The sequence below is a fragment of the Thermobia domestica genome, chromosome 2, assembly GCF_964235325.1.
Source record: "Thermobia domestica chromosome 2, izTheDome1.hap1.1, whole genome shotgun sequence".
NCBI lineage: Eukaryota > Metazoa > Arthropoda > Insecta > Zygentoma > Lepismatidae > Thermobia > Thermobia domestica.
This window is the reverse complement of record NC_137455.1, coordinates 209,704,213-209,721,267: the sequence shown is the minus strand read 5'-3', so window position 1 is coordinate 209,721,267 and position 17,055 is coordinate 209,704,213. Positions and strand designations below refer to the sequence as shown.

General features: G+C 33.5%; 1 protein-coding gene across 1 annotated transcript in view; it reads left to right on the top strand.

Annotated features, from left to right (window-relative positions):
• Trpm (transient receptor potential cation channel, subfamily M) overlaps window positions 1-17,055 on the top strand; it is a 179,584-nt gene that overhangs the window by 72,691 nt on the left and 89,838 nt on the right. Inside the window, exons 5-8 of the mRNA XM_081749898.1 lie at window positions 4,020-4,156; window positions 4,992-5,148; window positions 9,019-9,166; window positions 14,930-15,116. Of these exons, the coding sequence (XP_081606024.1) occupies window positions 4,020-4,156; window positions 4,992-5,148; window positions 9,019-9,166; window positions 14,930-15,116 (629 nt within the window). The remainder of the gene's footprint in view (window positions 1-4,019; window positions 4,157-4,991; window positions 5,149-9,018; window positions 9,167-14,929; window positions 15,117-17,055) is intronic.

Sequence of the window (17,055 nt, the reverse complement as noted above, 5' to 3'; positions counted from 1 at the left end):
TGAATAATAAGAAGTTGTGACAAGTCCGATTATGTAATTTACAACAAGAAAATCTTTAATGTTATGAAGTTTATTTAAATAGTCCTAAAGGAGGTAAAGCGTCTCGTCATGCATCCTTCCACCGTTAGTAGTGAAAATAAATTTATTATAATAATGTATCATAATTATGTGAGACTATCAAATATAAGATTTGGGTGCGAATTTTCAACAGAACAGAACTCTGTGAGGAAATACCATGTACTTTAACTGTTCTTTCTGGAAAATTTTTAATTCTTAATTGCTCCACCAAATTATCACATAATAAAATGTCAGTACGCAATGTAAAACAAATGATAATATAATGTTCCTAATCAGGCTTTATAGACGCTTACATGGAATCACTTTATTTAATTACTAAAGACCTTTATTTTCTCCTTTTCTCTCACGACCGATTTAATTTCTTCCACATACTGTGAAGTAAAACGATCCTGGCTGCCCGTAGAATGGGGCAATGGAGTGGTGGTTGTCTTTCTCTGGATTTTGAAATAGGATAACTTTACTATAACTTGATATAAGCTGTTGTACTGGTAGAAGTTTGTTTCTAAATCAACAATTGAAAAATTACTAATTGTTTATGCTACTTTTGCACTTAATACTGATTACTTATAGACATACACATAAAAGTTTAAATTTCGAAGATAATTCTGTTCTTTAAAATACATGCCAAAGCATATTAGATTGTGTTATACACAAATAAAATTGCTGTAGGATATATACTCTAATTAATAAAGTTGTCTATAGTGCGCAAAGAATTGCTATTTTGCATGAGTATTATATGAACGCGTGCATCTAGATTTGTACATGTACTTGTTCGCGACTGCGCGTGCATGTCGATCTTTGCTCTCCGCTCCTGGAAGAATCCTGAATGTTTCCGTGATAAGACCCTGTGCTTAAGTTACAAAAGGAGCAAAGAGAATATACTGAAGGCATAGAAAAATGTATATATCTATCAAAATCAATGTTATGTTCAACAGTATGTTTCCTGATCTTCACAGATCTATTCTTTCTCAAATCTCACGTTTCCACTCTTTTCTTTTGTTCTATTTTAGAAGTTGAAACGAAAGACATTCCTCTTTTCTTTTTTTTTTTTAAAAAAATCTCATTCTAGCTTTACACACACCCAATTTCAATATTGATATGCTGTCAAGTGCAGAATTTGATAATATTGACGATGAAAAGGGAAAGAAAATGCATTGAAATGTAAGTTGTGAAATTCTATTACCACAGCAGCCACGGTGAAATAGAAATATTTCTGTGTTATTGTGAGCGTATCCTGTGAAACGAGACAGTAACGTCTTATTTCTCCTTTCTCTTTCCAAAGGATGAAAGAGAAACATTTATGCACAAAGGAATTTTTCAACATTTCTACTGACGTTAAACGTTTGAGCATAAAGTTTGAATTGAAGTTTATTCTTCCTGTTTAAGGAAAATAAAAGTTTATTGAAACCTCAGGAATAAAAAGTTATTTAAAACCGTTATTAGTAATATGACTGCAAAATGTATAGTCTTGTTTCAAAAAGGAAAAAACGTCCGAACACTCGCCTCTCTTTAAAAAGGGTTGAGCTTTTATTTATATACCTAGGTAATATAGAGATTAATCAAATTAGTGACTTTTTTATTTACGATATTTAATATTTCATAGAACTACATGCTTGTGGTTGCTGGAATATGACCATTTAAAGAGATGACCTGTTTATGAACAAGACTTACTGAGGTTTTCTTATCAGACTTGCTAAAAGTTAATACAGCGGCGAAGGTTGTCTGGGGAGGTGCGAGAACTTTTAAGAAAAGATCCTACAAACGAATATATCTATAATGGAATACGCATACTTAAGTCTGCACCCTTCTGCTTTAGTAATACATAGTGGAGTAAGCCTTTGTATCACCTCTGTTCCACATACGTTCAGGGATGGCCCTTTCACCGTAGGCTTAAACATAAATGAAACACAGTTTATCGTAGTGATAGCTTTTCTTTTAGGGACACATGTATTTATGTTGTTGACACATTTCATTTTTGACAGAGGAGGCGCGTTCAAATTTGATAGTTGAGGGGAGCCTCAACTATAAAAGTTTGAAAATCCCTGTTCTAGGGGACTCTCTATTTTCTGGGAGAAAAGATTATAATTATGTCGGACATACTTAAAATTGTGTAATTTAAGCTTCATTTAAAACTGATTAAAGGTTCCCAGTCAGTCTTATTTAACCACTGGATACTATCTAAAATTAAATTTCTTCTCGTGGGAAACATCTTTTCCCGCTTACTGTACTTCAATCTTGATTTTTCTAATGTGCTGTTGTTTGCACAGATCCGTGTGGCCCGTGTGTAAATACAAGTCTGTGCATACGAGTATACTGGTAGTAATTTATTTCCAGTTCGACAAAAGCACTGTATTTTAATTCCTTTATATTAGAATAAATCGCAGATCAAGATTTTTGTTTATTTAAAACAAATGGCATATTTTACACAACTCGATTTATCAGTGGCCAAAATTGATTTCAAAAGTGTGTAAATTCGGCAATAATCTTACCATATATGATACTAACAAGGGAAGTTCGGGAGAAAGCACTCGCCTGGAGAAAAACTAAGCATGTCATTTGAAAGACCAATTCATGCTGATTACAAAAACCTAATAACATTCCTGTACAGTTGAGAATTTTTCGAGAAATTCAACGTTAAATGCACGATTACGCCTCTTAGCAACCTCGTGGTTTGAACTTGCTACTGCTTGATCACTGGGTACATTTACAGAAAAATTGTCTATTGCAAGTTGGATGACGGATGTTAAAGACGTAATTGTTCAGAAAATACCAGAGAACTGCACATGATTTATACAACCATTTGATGTGTTTGTTTTCCGACCAATCAAAGATTATGGGATTATGGCAGAAGATTTTTACATAGTACGAACCTTTTTCATCCGGACGTTATGATGCACCAACGAAACAATCAAATAGAGTTCGTGTCCATGCTAATGAATTAGTACCGATCACCAAGATACATTTCATTGTCTCAGTTTGCGTTCCACAGGGCAGCTTACGGAACAAATTATATGCCTTTTGAATCACCTGTCGAATTTGCTTTTCGCTTTGGTTATGCGAACTCTTCCCTTTACGGTTGCAGCACAAGTGTCCATGGTGCAAGGAAATTTTTAGCCTGCGTCATTTCTTCATAGTGCATAACAACAACAGTGGTCAATTTTCATCTCTAACCTATCATTATTGTGAACAGTATAATGACTAATTTTAACTAACAAGCCCGTTAGTTATTGAAAAACAGTTTTTTTTCTGTTACCTCCAATAGATTTCAATTCGTATGTCAATATTCGTTGCTAATAATGTTTCACTTAACGCGTTTAAATGCGCATATACTTAGTTTTTCATACAAACGTCCAAGTTGAATCTCTCGAACAGTTCTCAACCATACAGGAATTTTGTTAGCTTGTTGTAATCAACATGAATTTGTTCTTCAAATGTCCTGCTTAGTTTCTCTGCAGGCGAGTGCTTACTCCCGAACTTCCTTTGTAAGAATCAAGTTGTGCGGATTCTCATAGCGTATAATTTGTTCGGTTTAATGCATCTATCGAAATGTGTATAGTTATAGAGCAATTGTTATTTTTTTTTCTATTCCAATGGATGAAAGTAATGTGTATTTCTCCTTTTGATTGCGTGTAGAGTTAGTTCTGTTTGGTCTTTGCTGCAATGTCCACGTGCTACTTTCAATAATACGTCGTTGCTGATACTGCACTATGCCCTGTCTCATGCTTTCAGAAGAGCAAGTTAAAAAACAAAATATCTGTAACTAGATTTAAAGTCCCTTGGCATTGACTGTACTGCGAACATGGAAATAACTCTTTTTCTATTGGTGCAAGGTCTTTCAGGCAGGATTTTTATGATTATCATAATCTTGTATTAGAACTTCAACACAAATTTAATCGAAGATGCATGTTATTATAGTTACGATATTAAAATGTTCTCTCTAGGTCCAAACTTGCTGTGCTCAATAACCGTCACGCCTACTTTTTATTAGTGGACAATGGTACTGCTGGCAAGTATGGAGCTGAAATTATTCTGCGTAGAAGACTTGAAAAGTACATATCTAATCAACGAGTGCATCCATGTGAGTATATGTCAATTTTATATTCTCACAAGTAAATTATTGTTTGGTAATCAGTTGTATGCCTTGGTTATTAAACTTAAATCAATATTTCAAGGACTTAAGATGATAGTCTATCACTTACTTCAGGTAACATTATCCTGATAAAATTAGAAAATTATTTGTTACAAATACTAATACAGAGCAATGAGTTACTAACATGTGATAGTTGTTAAGGTAAAAGTAAAAAAGAAAGAACTAGAGAAAAATTAGACGGGATGAAGTGTATTATATGAAATATAAATCGAAAGTTAATCTAGTAATATCGCAAATTTAAGTTTAATCCTGAATTGTATTACCAAATGTGTCATATACGGAGGAAAGGGAAGGGCAATTGCTACCCTGTCAGGTTGAGATACATGTATTGTAATCGATAGTGTGGTAATATCTAAGTATATTAACGAAAATGTGAAACTGTACTTATAATGGTAAAGATTTTGTATCTCCAAAGCAAAATCTAGCGCTACTATAAACAGCTCGACAGCAGTGACTTAATGTCTGATATGCTAAAATTGCCGGAAGTTACAAATTAACACAATCCTCTCTTGATATCTTTGTATGGTTGGTTATGTGACGGTTTGTTACAATATATTTAGCTACAATTCCAGTTGACCAAAGGATCAAGTCATTCTTGTCGAGTTATATTAAGTATTTATCGAGGTAAATATTATTTTGTATTACAAACTTAGTTATTTTATATTATAAAATGTGTCATATTTTACTATAATACTGTAATATTATTTTATGTAAAATCTATAAAGTTAGACCAGAATAAACTAATTTAACATTCAAATTCCAGCTAGTCACTGCAGTACACCAGTTGTGTGCCTGGTCATTGAAGGAGGAACTAATACGGTGCGAGCTGTGCTTGAATATGTCACAGACACCCCTCCTGTGCCTGTTGTTGTCTGTGATGGATCTGGACGAGCGGCTGATCTCATTGCCTTTATGCATAAGTAAGGACAATTTTAGATATTTTTCCATTAACTGCAAAATTTAGTGAATTTATTCGAGGGAATTTTTGAACGCACTAAATGTGTACACTATATATATATATATATATATATATATATATATATATATATATATATATATATATATATATGTATGTATGTATGTATGTATATGTATATGTATATATAAGGGGGTTGTTATGTAAATGTTCATAACAAAGTCTTCTTCAAGGCAAGACATAGGGAGAAATTCAATTCAATAAAGACGTACACTGCACAACAGAGACAAATGGCGCTATATTGTAACTAGTTGTTGAGCTCAAAGTTCTGTTAAGTAGCGAGTAATACATTCATAGGCGCCGAAACCTAGGGGCTCAGGCCCTCCTCCTTAATAACATCATGAGGGGGTTGAGCCCGCGCAATGTTTTAATGTCATTTTTTGTGTTATTACTTTTATAAAACAATTTTACTAAGCTTTAAAAAATGAATACTCAAGTGAATTTTCATATTACTTTTTAAAAAAATATATTTGAGGTTATTTAAGTAGTTTAGTGTCACCAAACAACTATTTAATTTCTTTCAGAATGTTTATTAATAGGAATGAATACAAATTGTTCTTGTGTGTGTTTTTCCTCCTTTCTTTTTATTTACTTTTTCCTGCTCCTTGCTTCAACTGCTTACTGATGAGCATTTTTGTTGATTTATTAATGTCTAAGTTTTAATAACTTGCTTGGTTCTGTGTAATAAAATCACTAATGATAATAAAATGGTCCAATTAACGTGTCTCTGTCTAGTAGTATTTTGAAAAGACAAATTCAGCCATATTTTTTTCGTTCTAAGTATATCTCATCCTTAAAGCATTTGCTTTCTAAAATAGTACCACAAGGAAACAGGTTTGAGTTCTGATTCGGTTAAGTATTTTCTCTATTAGCCAATAAGACAATAATAACTCTTCTTCATCATATGGCAAAAATTTGAAAGCATGCAACCAAACTGTCTTACTGTAATATCTGCAATATATATATATCTGTGAGCAAAAGATGTGTACCTTTTGCGTAAGATATATCTCCTATTTTAGAGAAAAACTGGGTACCCATCACTTTGTAAAGCTTGGTATTTTATCAAGTAAAATCTCATGGTTCCAGTGCTTTTTTTAAAATTCTTGTCCTTCTAATTCAAAATATTTTAATTCTTTTCTTCTGCTCGCAGTCGACCTCTGACTCGACTTATCTAGGAGTGAGTCGTATCGATCATTTCATAAAGATTAACGGGATAACCTTTCTCTTGCTTTATATATGTAAGAAAGTACGTATACTTCTCTTCTCAAAATATTATTTGCTCCCAGGCTAAAAATTAAAATAATAAATTCTGTCTTCTATATGCAAGGTACGAAATTGTATAACTATTATAATTTTTATAACTATTGTAATTTTATAACTTTTTTAAGTTATAGGAATGAAATAGAGCATCATTTGTAAAGTTCAATCAAATGTTTACTGAAATTTATTATGAGTTAATATGAAAGTAATTTTTATTGCCTATGGAATCGACGGACGTGGTACTCGAGAAGTAAACTAAGTATATTTATTTAGGGACTTCAGGTTAAATACTATACTCGCTCCGAAAAGCATCATGTAGCTTCAGATGGGATGGTTGTTGTTTCATTAAGGAAAACAATATTGTTGTTTTTTCCAGAACCATTTATAGTTCTGAGTGCATGCTCATTCATAAAGGAGAATCTCAACGCTCAAGCTCCATTTTCAGACTCGATAACTAGATACGTCATGAAAAATGAAACGATTCATATATAAGTAGGTTGGAAAAAAGTAGTGGCAACACTGTTCTTACTTCAGAAGAGTATGTCACAGCACTGCAAGAATTTCGTAACTGAAAAGGGAATTGGAGACGAGGAAGTGCGTGGAGTGGTAACGGATGTGTGTGATGCTGTCAAAAGTAGCAGTGCTGTGAAGTAGAGAAGGAAAGGGGGAACGCCATAACAATATGTTTTGGAAAGGCGATCAAAGTGTCTGGCTCAAGATTTAAAGTGGCACGTGAGCATAGTGCATAACAATGTTTTCAGAAACTTTGTGAAGCATGTGGTAATGCAGCGTTGACGTATCGTAGTGACACCATGAGTGAAAATATTTCGTGAAGGTAGGGATACCGTTCAAGATCGACCCCGTTCAAGGCAACCCCCAGCAGGAAACAGCACAATTTAGATCCTTGCCAGCCTGATGCATACGGATCGTCGATGAACTGCGCGTGAGTCAGCCGCGGGGATAGGCGTGTGCCACAAAAAAGTGTTACACATTTTGCATAACATTCTTGGTTCCGCAAAATTGCAGCTCGTTGGACACCGCAACAAATCACTGAGGTGCAACAATGACATTGCTATGCACTTGCACAAGAATGACTGAACCGCTACCAGAGGGAGGGTGAAGACTTCCCTGGAAGGACTCTCACTATGGAGTTTGGTAGTGTGAACCACAGTTGAAGACGCAATCCAATGAATGGAAATGTTCTGATTCTTGCCCTGCACACCGTGTTGGTGTAGAAGTGATGTTCATTATGGCTTACGAAATCCATGGCGGGTCACGGATCACAAGTTCAACCTACTGTTCTGCACTCTGGAGAAAGCAATGGCAAGTTCAGACACGGACTCCCTTCATCCTTCATGATAAAGTACGCTGTCACACGGCTAACACTGTGATGAAGCTCTTGCGTCGATTAATATTGTAACACTTGCGGTATTCGTCTAATATGAGTCCATGCGATTACGACTTTTACACCAAAATGAAGAAACCACTTCGCGGGAAGCACTACGACACAAGAGAATCCATCACCCGTGCCAGGTGGCAGTTCCTATAGGGCTTCGACAAAAAAATATGTGCACTGAAGTGTACGACATTTTCTACATGTGTGGGAGGTGATAGAGATGGTAGGCGATTACGTTGAAGGAATTAAACTGTTGTTCTTTTGTGTATAAAGACAGGTACAAAGTATAACAAATATTGCCATTACCTTTTATCAAACCCACGCAGAAACACAAATATTATTGTTCAAGTATGATTAAATTGCTTGAACCTCCTACAAAATTTATATATATTTTACAATCTTAAGCATAACATATACATATCTACTAAGGATTAACATATCGCAGGAAACACCAAGTGGATTAGATAATGTACCCTAATTAGTGTAACGTTTACTAGAATCATAAACAAAACAACAATAGTTCGATAACATCAATAGAAACATCATGAAAAACAAAAAGTAAATATACAAAAGCATCAAGTATTTTTGTTTTGATCTGTGTAAGCAACCAACCTGACTTTTTTACTATTGTGAAATACTTTGGAAGAACGAAACATGACAAGTATCAATATTCTACGAAATAAGTGGCTTAACTCCGTCTTGTGTAGATTGTTTCTAAAATGAATTTTCTTATACTGACTGCTAAAAACGTCCACCAAAGAAACACCTTACTAATATATAATCATATCCTCAAACCAATAACTAATTATTGAATTCTAATTTATTTCATATTCCCATAATCTAGTTCTTTTAATTATTAATATTTGTTGTTGTTAATTATCTCATAAACTTTGATTTGAAAAGGAGTTAATATCGATTAAGACGTTCCTTTCAACATTGCACTTAGAGGAAAGAATGGTATGATTCCTTCTAATAACTGCATAAAGAATAAAACTAGCATTGTCTATTTATTATTACAATAGATAAAGAGCATTTAGCTGCCATAAGGCTTAAATATCTTTTCTGTATATCTGTTTACTTTTCTGTGCCGCGCTTTTCTACGTCTATTAATAAACAAAACCAAACAAGTTCTGTACATTTTTTTTACAATCGTTTCAGGTATGCATCCGATTCTGGAGAGCTGAAGGTGTTGGAAAATATGAAGGACCAACTTGTCATGACAATCATTCGTACTTTCGAAGTAGGTGTAGAACAAGCAGAACAACTATATATAGAGTTGCTACAATGTGCTCGCAAGAAACATATGGTAAGAATAAAATAATGCAAATAATGTATTTCTTCAGCTATATTTTAGTCTTGATAAGAAAAATTTATACTACGAGAAATAGTAAATTGAACTTACTATCTCCTTGGTTACTATCTAGTCTATCTCCATTTGAAATTCTATTACTATCTCCATTTGAAATTCTAGTAGCCTTCACACACTAATATTACTGAAGTGATTGAGTTACTGCAGCGCATTATTAGAGAAGTATCGATCAAGGTTAATAATGCAAAGTAGTGATGGTAAAATTTATAGCATGCTGTGGCTAGGACAAAATAAATACCATACTTGAAAACCATCCCTCCCCGAACACATATACACTTGAGGCGATGATTTGCTGCATCTGCGGAAGTCGTGCTGTTTATGAAAGCATGTTCTATTCTCTGTATCCATCTTTATATATGTATCTTGTTGTTTTGTGTGATTTCGTCAATTAAGACCTGGGCTACGAATATTTGAAATAATTATGAAATCTGCATTTTTCTAAACATCGACCTTACTTTGTAGAGTAAGCTTGGTAACAAATTTAAAGGAAATATTTTCTCAATTCAGGTATATTGCGTTCACCAGCTTTACTTTTCCTGTTACGTATAAAGTTCTTTAAAAAAGGAAAGAAACAAATCATTATATCAATAAAGCATACTTGCGGCCCCGGTGCTGCCATTTGTCCATCACTGATGTAAAGAAAGTGACTGAAAATGTTGATTGAATAAACTATAGTAACACTTTTTTCGACATGCAACTTGTAAGAGTTGTAAAATTCCGAATACCGACAATCAATAGGAATGCGTTTTACATCTTTCGATTTTACTCAAGCTAATCAGCTACAAAACGAGCAACAGTTTCGAAATAAATTTGAGACTCACTGAATGCCAGGTTTGTTATTTAATTATTTTTACGAAGTGTATGTGTACAGGAAAATATATCGTCATTCTGCCTCAAAATAGCAACTTTAATGCATTTGCAGTAATTTCGCGTATATCCTGCGAAGCCAGTTTACAGAGATTGAAGAAATTTAAAAGTTCTATAACCAATTATTTAAAAAGTGTTGTTGAAACAGTTGAAGCAAAATCCGTGCTGTCTACAGGTACTCTAGGAATATGTCTTTTTGAGTTTAGCAAGCAATCATAGGTCATGGGAAAGGGTAGATTCTCTAAACAAGCATGTTTCTTCAAGTTTCAAATTGCATTTTCGTGGAGAACGGCATAATGATCAAATTTTAGAAATCGAAAATTTCCGTCACTATGTAGATCACATATGCGCTTTTCCCAAACTTACTTGTTAGTGTCGTACGCACTTACAAACTGTCTAATTTACATATTTCTTTTTTATTAAATCTGCTAGAAAATTGGCTTATGACAAAAGAACAATATTTGTTTTATTTATAAGTTGAATGATATTCCAGCAGCACATTTGCAACATTCACGTGTCCAAATTCTTGATTATATTGCCAACCAAGTTGTCCTGATGGGAAGGATTATCTTCAGGTTCATACTTGGACATCACAAACTACTTAATTAATTTCTGTTATTTTCTACAAAGTATTTGGAGGAATCTGTACTTCTGCTGCCACGATCTACCACTTTATCCATTTTGCAGTTCCACGTAAAAATGTCTTGGTTGAATTGATAAGATCTGATTTACTAGGTGTGAGATGAACTCGATTACAGAATGATGTAACAAGAATCATCAAGCGGATACAAGTCAAAACTATTTCAAGTACATTAACGATTAAGTGAAGCTGATCATTTTTAATCATTCTATAGAAATTTTCTTTCACTGTACTACAAACAAATTGTGAACCAATGCATTAATGAAAACTATTAAAGAACTTGTATCAGAAATGAGTTCTATATCCTATAGTTATTTGAACATTAATAACCTTCTTTCCGTCTCGTATCCTAAAGTACATAGCCATGGGACGTTAAACCCATAATTTCCTTTTTAAAATTATTTTCTAAGCAATCAGAGCTTTAAGTACGCTGATCCTAACATTGAATAGAAAGAAAAACATCCAAATAATTGTATGAATGGATTGAAATCAGATACAAGTAAAATTTGTACCATCACTGTTCATGATCTACAGTCTTCTACAAATACCCTTGTCTTCAATACATAACAAATTAATTCATTACTTAGGAGTTGCATTTTTTTATTTTAGATATTCAAAGTAATCATGTTGAAACAATGTAAAAGAAAAGAAGACATCGTACCTAACTGCAGTAATAAGCTTGTATCATGTTAGTTTCTACACATTGAAAAAATTTGGTGTTATTACTTGACTGGAATTAGTTACAATATTTAACGTTTCTAAAAGAGCGATTAGAATATCCAATATTCTGAAACAACTTACGGTAGAGTATGGCTTCAAAGTGACATGTTATTTCAGTTCCTTTTTGATGAAATCATTACAGATACAAAAGTTAACAGAATTTCGATGAAATACAATGAATCCGAACGAAGGATAGTCCCCTTATTATTAACATAACAAAAATAAACAAAATATTTAATGGTGACTCTTTAGACAACGGAAAAATTAAAATTTCACACTACAACCTAGCGAAAGATAACTTGTATCAACTCTTGCATACAAGAATTAGGATATTAGACAAGTTTTCTTTCTTGTGCTTGTAGCGATAAAGATTTTTTTTTACCGATGTGACTTCCCTCAAGAGTCACCTCTGAGGTGCTTTGAGTTGGTGTAATTGAAATGTCCAATAAATAATGGGTAGACCTAGGTACAAATAAAGTAAGAATTAATGACCCTTCAAAAAAGGAAAAAATGAAATGAAATATTTGAGTTTTACGTCCCATAGTTATGCCGGTTAGGCTAAAGAAGACGGTGATGATGAGTAATGAATGAAATGGTGGAATGAAGAAAGTGGGAGGAAACGGGAGAACCCCGAGAAAACCCACGCACACGGTGTTTGTCCACCACAAGGTTCACTTGGCGGGGGCTGGGATCAAACCCGAGACCCCAAGCACCAGAGGTGAACGCTCTACCACTGAGCCACCGCGGCCCCCCTTCAAAAAAGGAGTAAATATAAATAATCTAGAAGAAAATATCAGATAAAGTAATACAAGTACGCACATTACAAACTTCGTGCATGTTCAGAAAATAGGTTAAAGTGACTGTGAGTCAGGAAGCATTGTGTTGTTCTACAGGGTAGTGAGAAAGTATACTGTGAAGAACGTACAACTACGAGTGAGTTTTCTTTACAAATTCAAACTGGGACATTCTCTCCATCTAGCTGCAAAAATCTCAACAGTGCATTTGGGCCAGGAGTAGGAATGAACACACCAAGAGCTTGTTCTGATTAGCTTCTCAGTAACACCGTGGAAGCAGGACCTCAGAACAGTGTCCGTGCAATTGCAGACGAGTTAACCATACATTGTACCCTGTCATTTGTCGGCACCACAAAAACGGAAATGTGAGGCTGGACTCGAAATGATACCGGCAAACAAGCAGCCCTGTCTGGAGATATGCAGTCTCTGCACGGAATAACTTGGAAGGCATTCAGCATCGAATGGATCTGTTACGGCAATCAATAACCGGAAATGATCAGGACAGGGCTGGACCACTTTCCATTTGCAGAAGACATTGTTTTTTGGTATGGTGCTCTATGATAAAAATAATTCATCATGTATTTCTCCGGCGAAGCAAAACTATTTGATCGCATTAATCGCTGCATGTTTAACTCCAAGAAATGCAAATTGGTCCGCACGCTTTCAGCAATGGTCTTCAAACATGGTGTTCCCATGTTGCATGACAATGCAAACCCACATCTTGCTCAAAGAACAATGAAAGGACTAGATGAGTTCTTGTAATATTAAACCTTTCCTCACTGACCGTATTCTGGCATCTCTGCCACTGACTACAACCTCTTCCGTCATCTCAATCACTTCTTTGAAGAGATGAATTTCTCTTATGATCAAGCGGTGCATTATGCTGCTGATAACTTATTTGCGTCACAGTCTCCATATTTATTTCGTTACGGAACTCAGTCATTGGTTGAGCAGTGAAACATCGTGTGACTGTACTCGAAAACTGTTTTGACTAACCAAATATTGTGGTTTTCATTCTTTTGGCATTTGAAAATGACACACGTCACCGGACGTTTCAATTACATCAACCTAATACATTAAAAACGTAGATAATATTTAACGTAGATAATACTTGTCTATGAAATAATGACATGATTAATTCATTGATATTCATTACATTTTCAAGTTTTGGAAACCTTTTTTGCAAATTCTTTGGAATAGTAACGGAAGTTCTTACAGAATTTATAGAAAACAGCTCCGTGAATAGATTAATTATGTTATCGTCTAATAGACAAGTTATATATCATTTGTCACATTGTAGAAATTGTTTTGTGTGTTTCATTGTTAGCAACAAAACTAATCAAATCCTCTGTTAAGAATTAACTCTCTTCCTTGATAACTCGTAAGAACATTCAGGGTCTTATGCAGAGTCGTAATGGCGAGTGATTAGTGCCACACTAAAGAGTTCGACTAACATATGTTTCCTGCAGTAGTCATACCTTTAGTATGATAATAATCATACGTCAAAACGACTCTGCATAAGGCGATTAGAATTTAGCTTAATAATCTTAATATTAGTCCTTTGTTGTTCTTCTTAATTCTTCTAATCGTCTATCGTAAAGTGAAATTAATAAGTAATAGAGATAAAATCTATTACTGAAAGTTGTTATGTGTTTGAAATATAAACAGATGTCTTTCTATTTATGTGCTCTACTTGATATGCTGAGACAAATCATTATCAAGCTCACTATCTTCTTGATTAGTTCGAATTCTTTTACGATATTGAATAATCTGTCTTTTTAACCAAATAATTCTAAAATTTACAAACAGTTTGTGAATTGTACTGCCATAGTTGTAGTCACATAAATTTACTCCAGTATTTGTGTTATGATCTGACCTTTATTTATTTTGTTATAAGTCATCTTGGCTGTCTTGACTACTTCACGCTACATTAATCCTGCTACCAGAATATTAGACTAGATATTACAGTAAACTGGGAGTAAAGATATTTATGGATTTACATCTTTTATTTGCTCTCGTAGGACTACATTCGTTCTTTAATTTTTTTCTCACTTTGCAACATTAAAGAGAGCAGTCTGTGAATCTCTTTGAATAAGTTGGTCCAGTCCTAAGTAGTTTTGCTGCAATAAAATAACTCCCGAGACTATATTATTTATTTCTGTTTAATGGCTATTCCAACTCCTGCAAGAAACAATTGTTAATTTAAAAGTTAACCGTTTGTATTTTGTTGCCCTTTCTCTTCATATTTAGTTTATTATATTTATTCAAATATTTCCAGAAATTTTTAGAATGTTTCTGCTTCCATTCTGCATCCATTTGACCTACACTTTATCCCTCCTAAATCTTTAAATATCTATTCAAATTCACTTGTTAATCTCCCGTTGATTTCTAGTTATTTTCCATATTCGTTAATAATATTAAAGTTAGATCTTACGTAGATATGCGTAAGATATACGTAAGATATAGCATGGTATGTAACACTGCATAGACTCTACTATGTTTTTCGACGTAAATATTAGAATCTTGCCTCGGTTATTCACGAGGTATTCATATAAGTTCTTTTGTAAATAATATGATAAGTTAAATTTCATAATTAACTGTTATGTGTTTATACAGTGTATATAATTTTTAATTATCAAAATCAGTTTCTAATATATGAATTTTACATTTTTTTTATAGATAACGGTTTTCCGTATAACGGACAGAGGAGAACAAAAAGCACAGGAACTTGATCAAACTATCTTAACTGCTTTATTTAAGAGTCAGCATTTAACGCCTTCCGAACAGCTCAGCCTTGCACTTACGTGGAACAGGGTAGATATTGCTAGGTCAGAAATATTTGTATATGGACAAGAATGGCCTCCAGGTACGTTGCTATTTACGTCTGTTCTTTTGATACAAATAACAATGATTTATGTAATCAGCCTCTGGACTTTTCTTGCTTTATGTAGGAAACTATTATAGTTATAATTGCTGTACTTTAGTACATCATTATTTTCATCTGAAGATAAACAGTTATTGGACTCTAGTTTATGAATATACTAAAAACTTATGAGCTAAGGAAATATACATAACCATAACTTTAATCAGTGATTTTGCAGGATTACGCTCAATTTTGTAATGTTTAAAACACGTAGGATGAACGATACAAAATCTATTATGAAGTAGGAAATTATTCACTTCCATCAGAGTATTATTAATTTGTTCTAATACTACTTGATTACAGGTGTGTAATTAAATTTCATTCAACGTGCTGTTAGGAATTGGTTTCACCCAGATGCAAAAACAAAATTTTAAAACACACTTAAATATCTATCTATCTATATCTATATCTATCTATCTATATCTATCTATCTATTATATCTATCTATCCATCTATATAATCGCCTGAAACAGAACTACATTTCTAAACTAAACTGTTGGAACTAAACAAGAATTCCTGAATGACTTTGAAAACAAAGCTGAGAAGACAATAAAAGAAAACAACAGCGTTACATTTAAACCAATTTAAGATACTAAGCTCTATCATGGTTACATGATTAGCAAACATGCCTTTGGCGTGGGAGAGCTGGATTTCATGCAAGATGGGAATTCATGTGGTTCGAATACCACGTTAAACTGTAGGTCCACGTCTTATATAGTACCGGTGTTGAAAAGAGACATTAAATTCCAAATCAAGCAACAAATGTAAATATTGCAATGTAATTTTGGACGTTAATACTATGTGATAGAACTTTAAATCACTGCTTGGTCGATCTGTACCACGTTTCGATAAATGTAAATTGTTATTTATTTTTTTCATTCAGTTGTATCTAGTATGCTGTTCTTAATTGTAAATAACATGCAGAATAGAATGTAAAAAAACAAAACTACCGCGCATGCCAATGGTAGAAAAAATGCAATCGCTTAAATACATTTTTAATTGAAGACCTGAATTGCAAAACATCCCAAGTCCACTCTTTTTCTTCGTATTTTGCGTTTTTTTGTTTTTGTTTTTTATGTTAGCATCTATGTTTTAAGGCCTGTTCACTTACATAATATGTAAGTCAAAATCAAAACTTTTTTAAATACAAAATAATTTCACCTAAACAGAATAGCATGCCAAGTACAATCTTCTTGTCTTTCTTCTAAAAACGAGAAATTATTAAGGTGGACTTGGGATGTTCTGCAATTCAGGTCTTCAATTATGCTTTTTATACTAATTTGAGGACGCTGATTCCAATAGAACTACTTTAAAACTTATAAGTCCATGTGATCACAAGAAAAATTATCTTAGTGCCAATGATAAAAGTGTCCACGCTTAGATAAATTTTAATTGCGCCGTTTGTACTAATTTTAGGATGTTGAATCCAATGAAACAAATAAATATTTCAAAATTGGGGTTATTTTTTTCTTGATATCCTAGACGGATGTGGTTAAAAATAGTTTTATCAAATTCATCATCCTCAAATTAGAATAATAAACGTAAATAGGTATTTATCAAAGCGCGGAGACATTCACCGTTAGTATGAATGATCGTTCTTTATTTGTCAATGCAGTAGCTTTAGCATATATAAGTTGTACTGTGTATGACGTGATATTAGTAAGACTCAGCACATAATCCAATAACGAAAGTTAGCTTTTTGTTCACATTGACTAATAATACTTCTTCTTTCACATTAACTAATAGAAATAATTTTCATTCACATTAATAAAAGGACTAGTCATTCACATAGGATAATAGGAAAAAGTTTTCATTCCCATTAACTAATTAAAGATATTTTCATGTATATTAACTATAATAATAAAATGACTTCTCCTTCCCA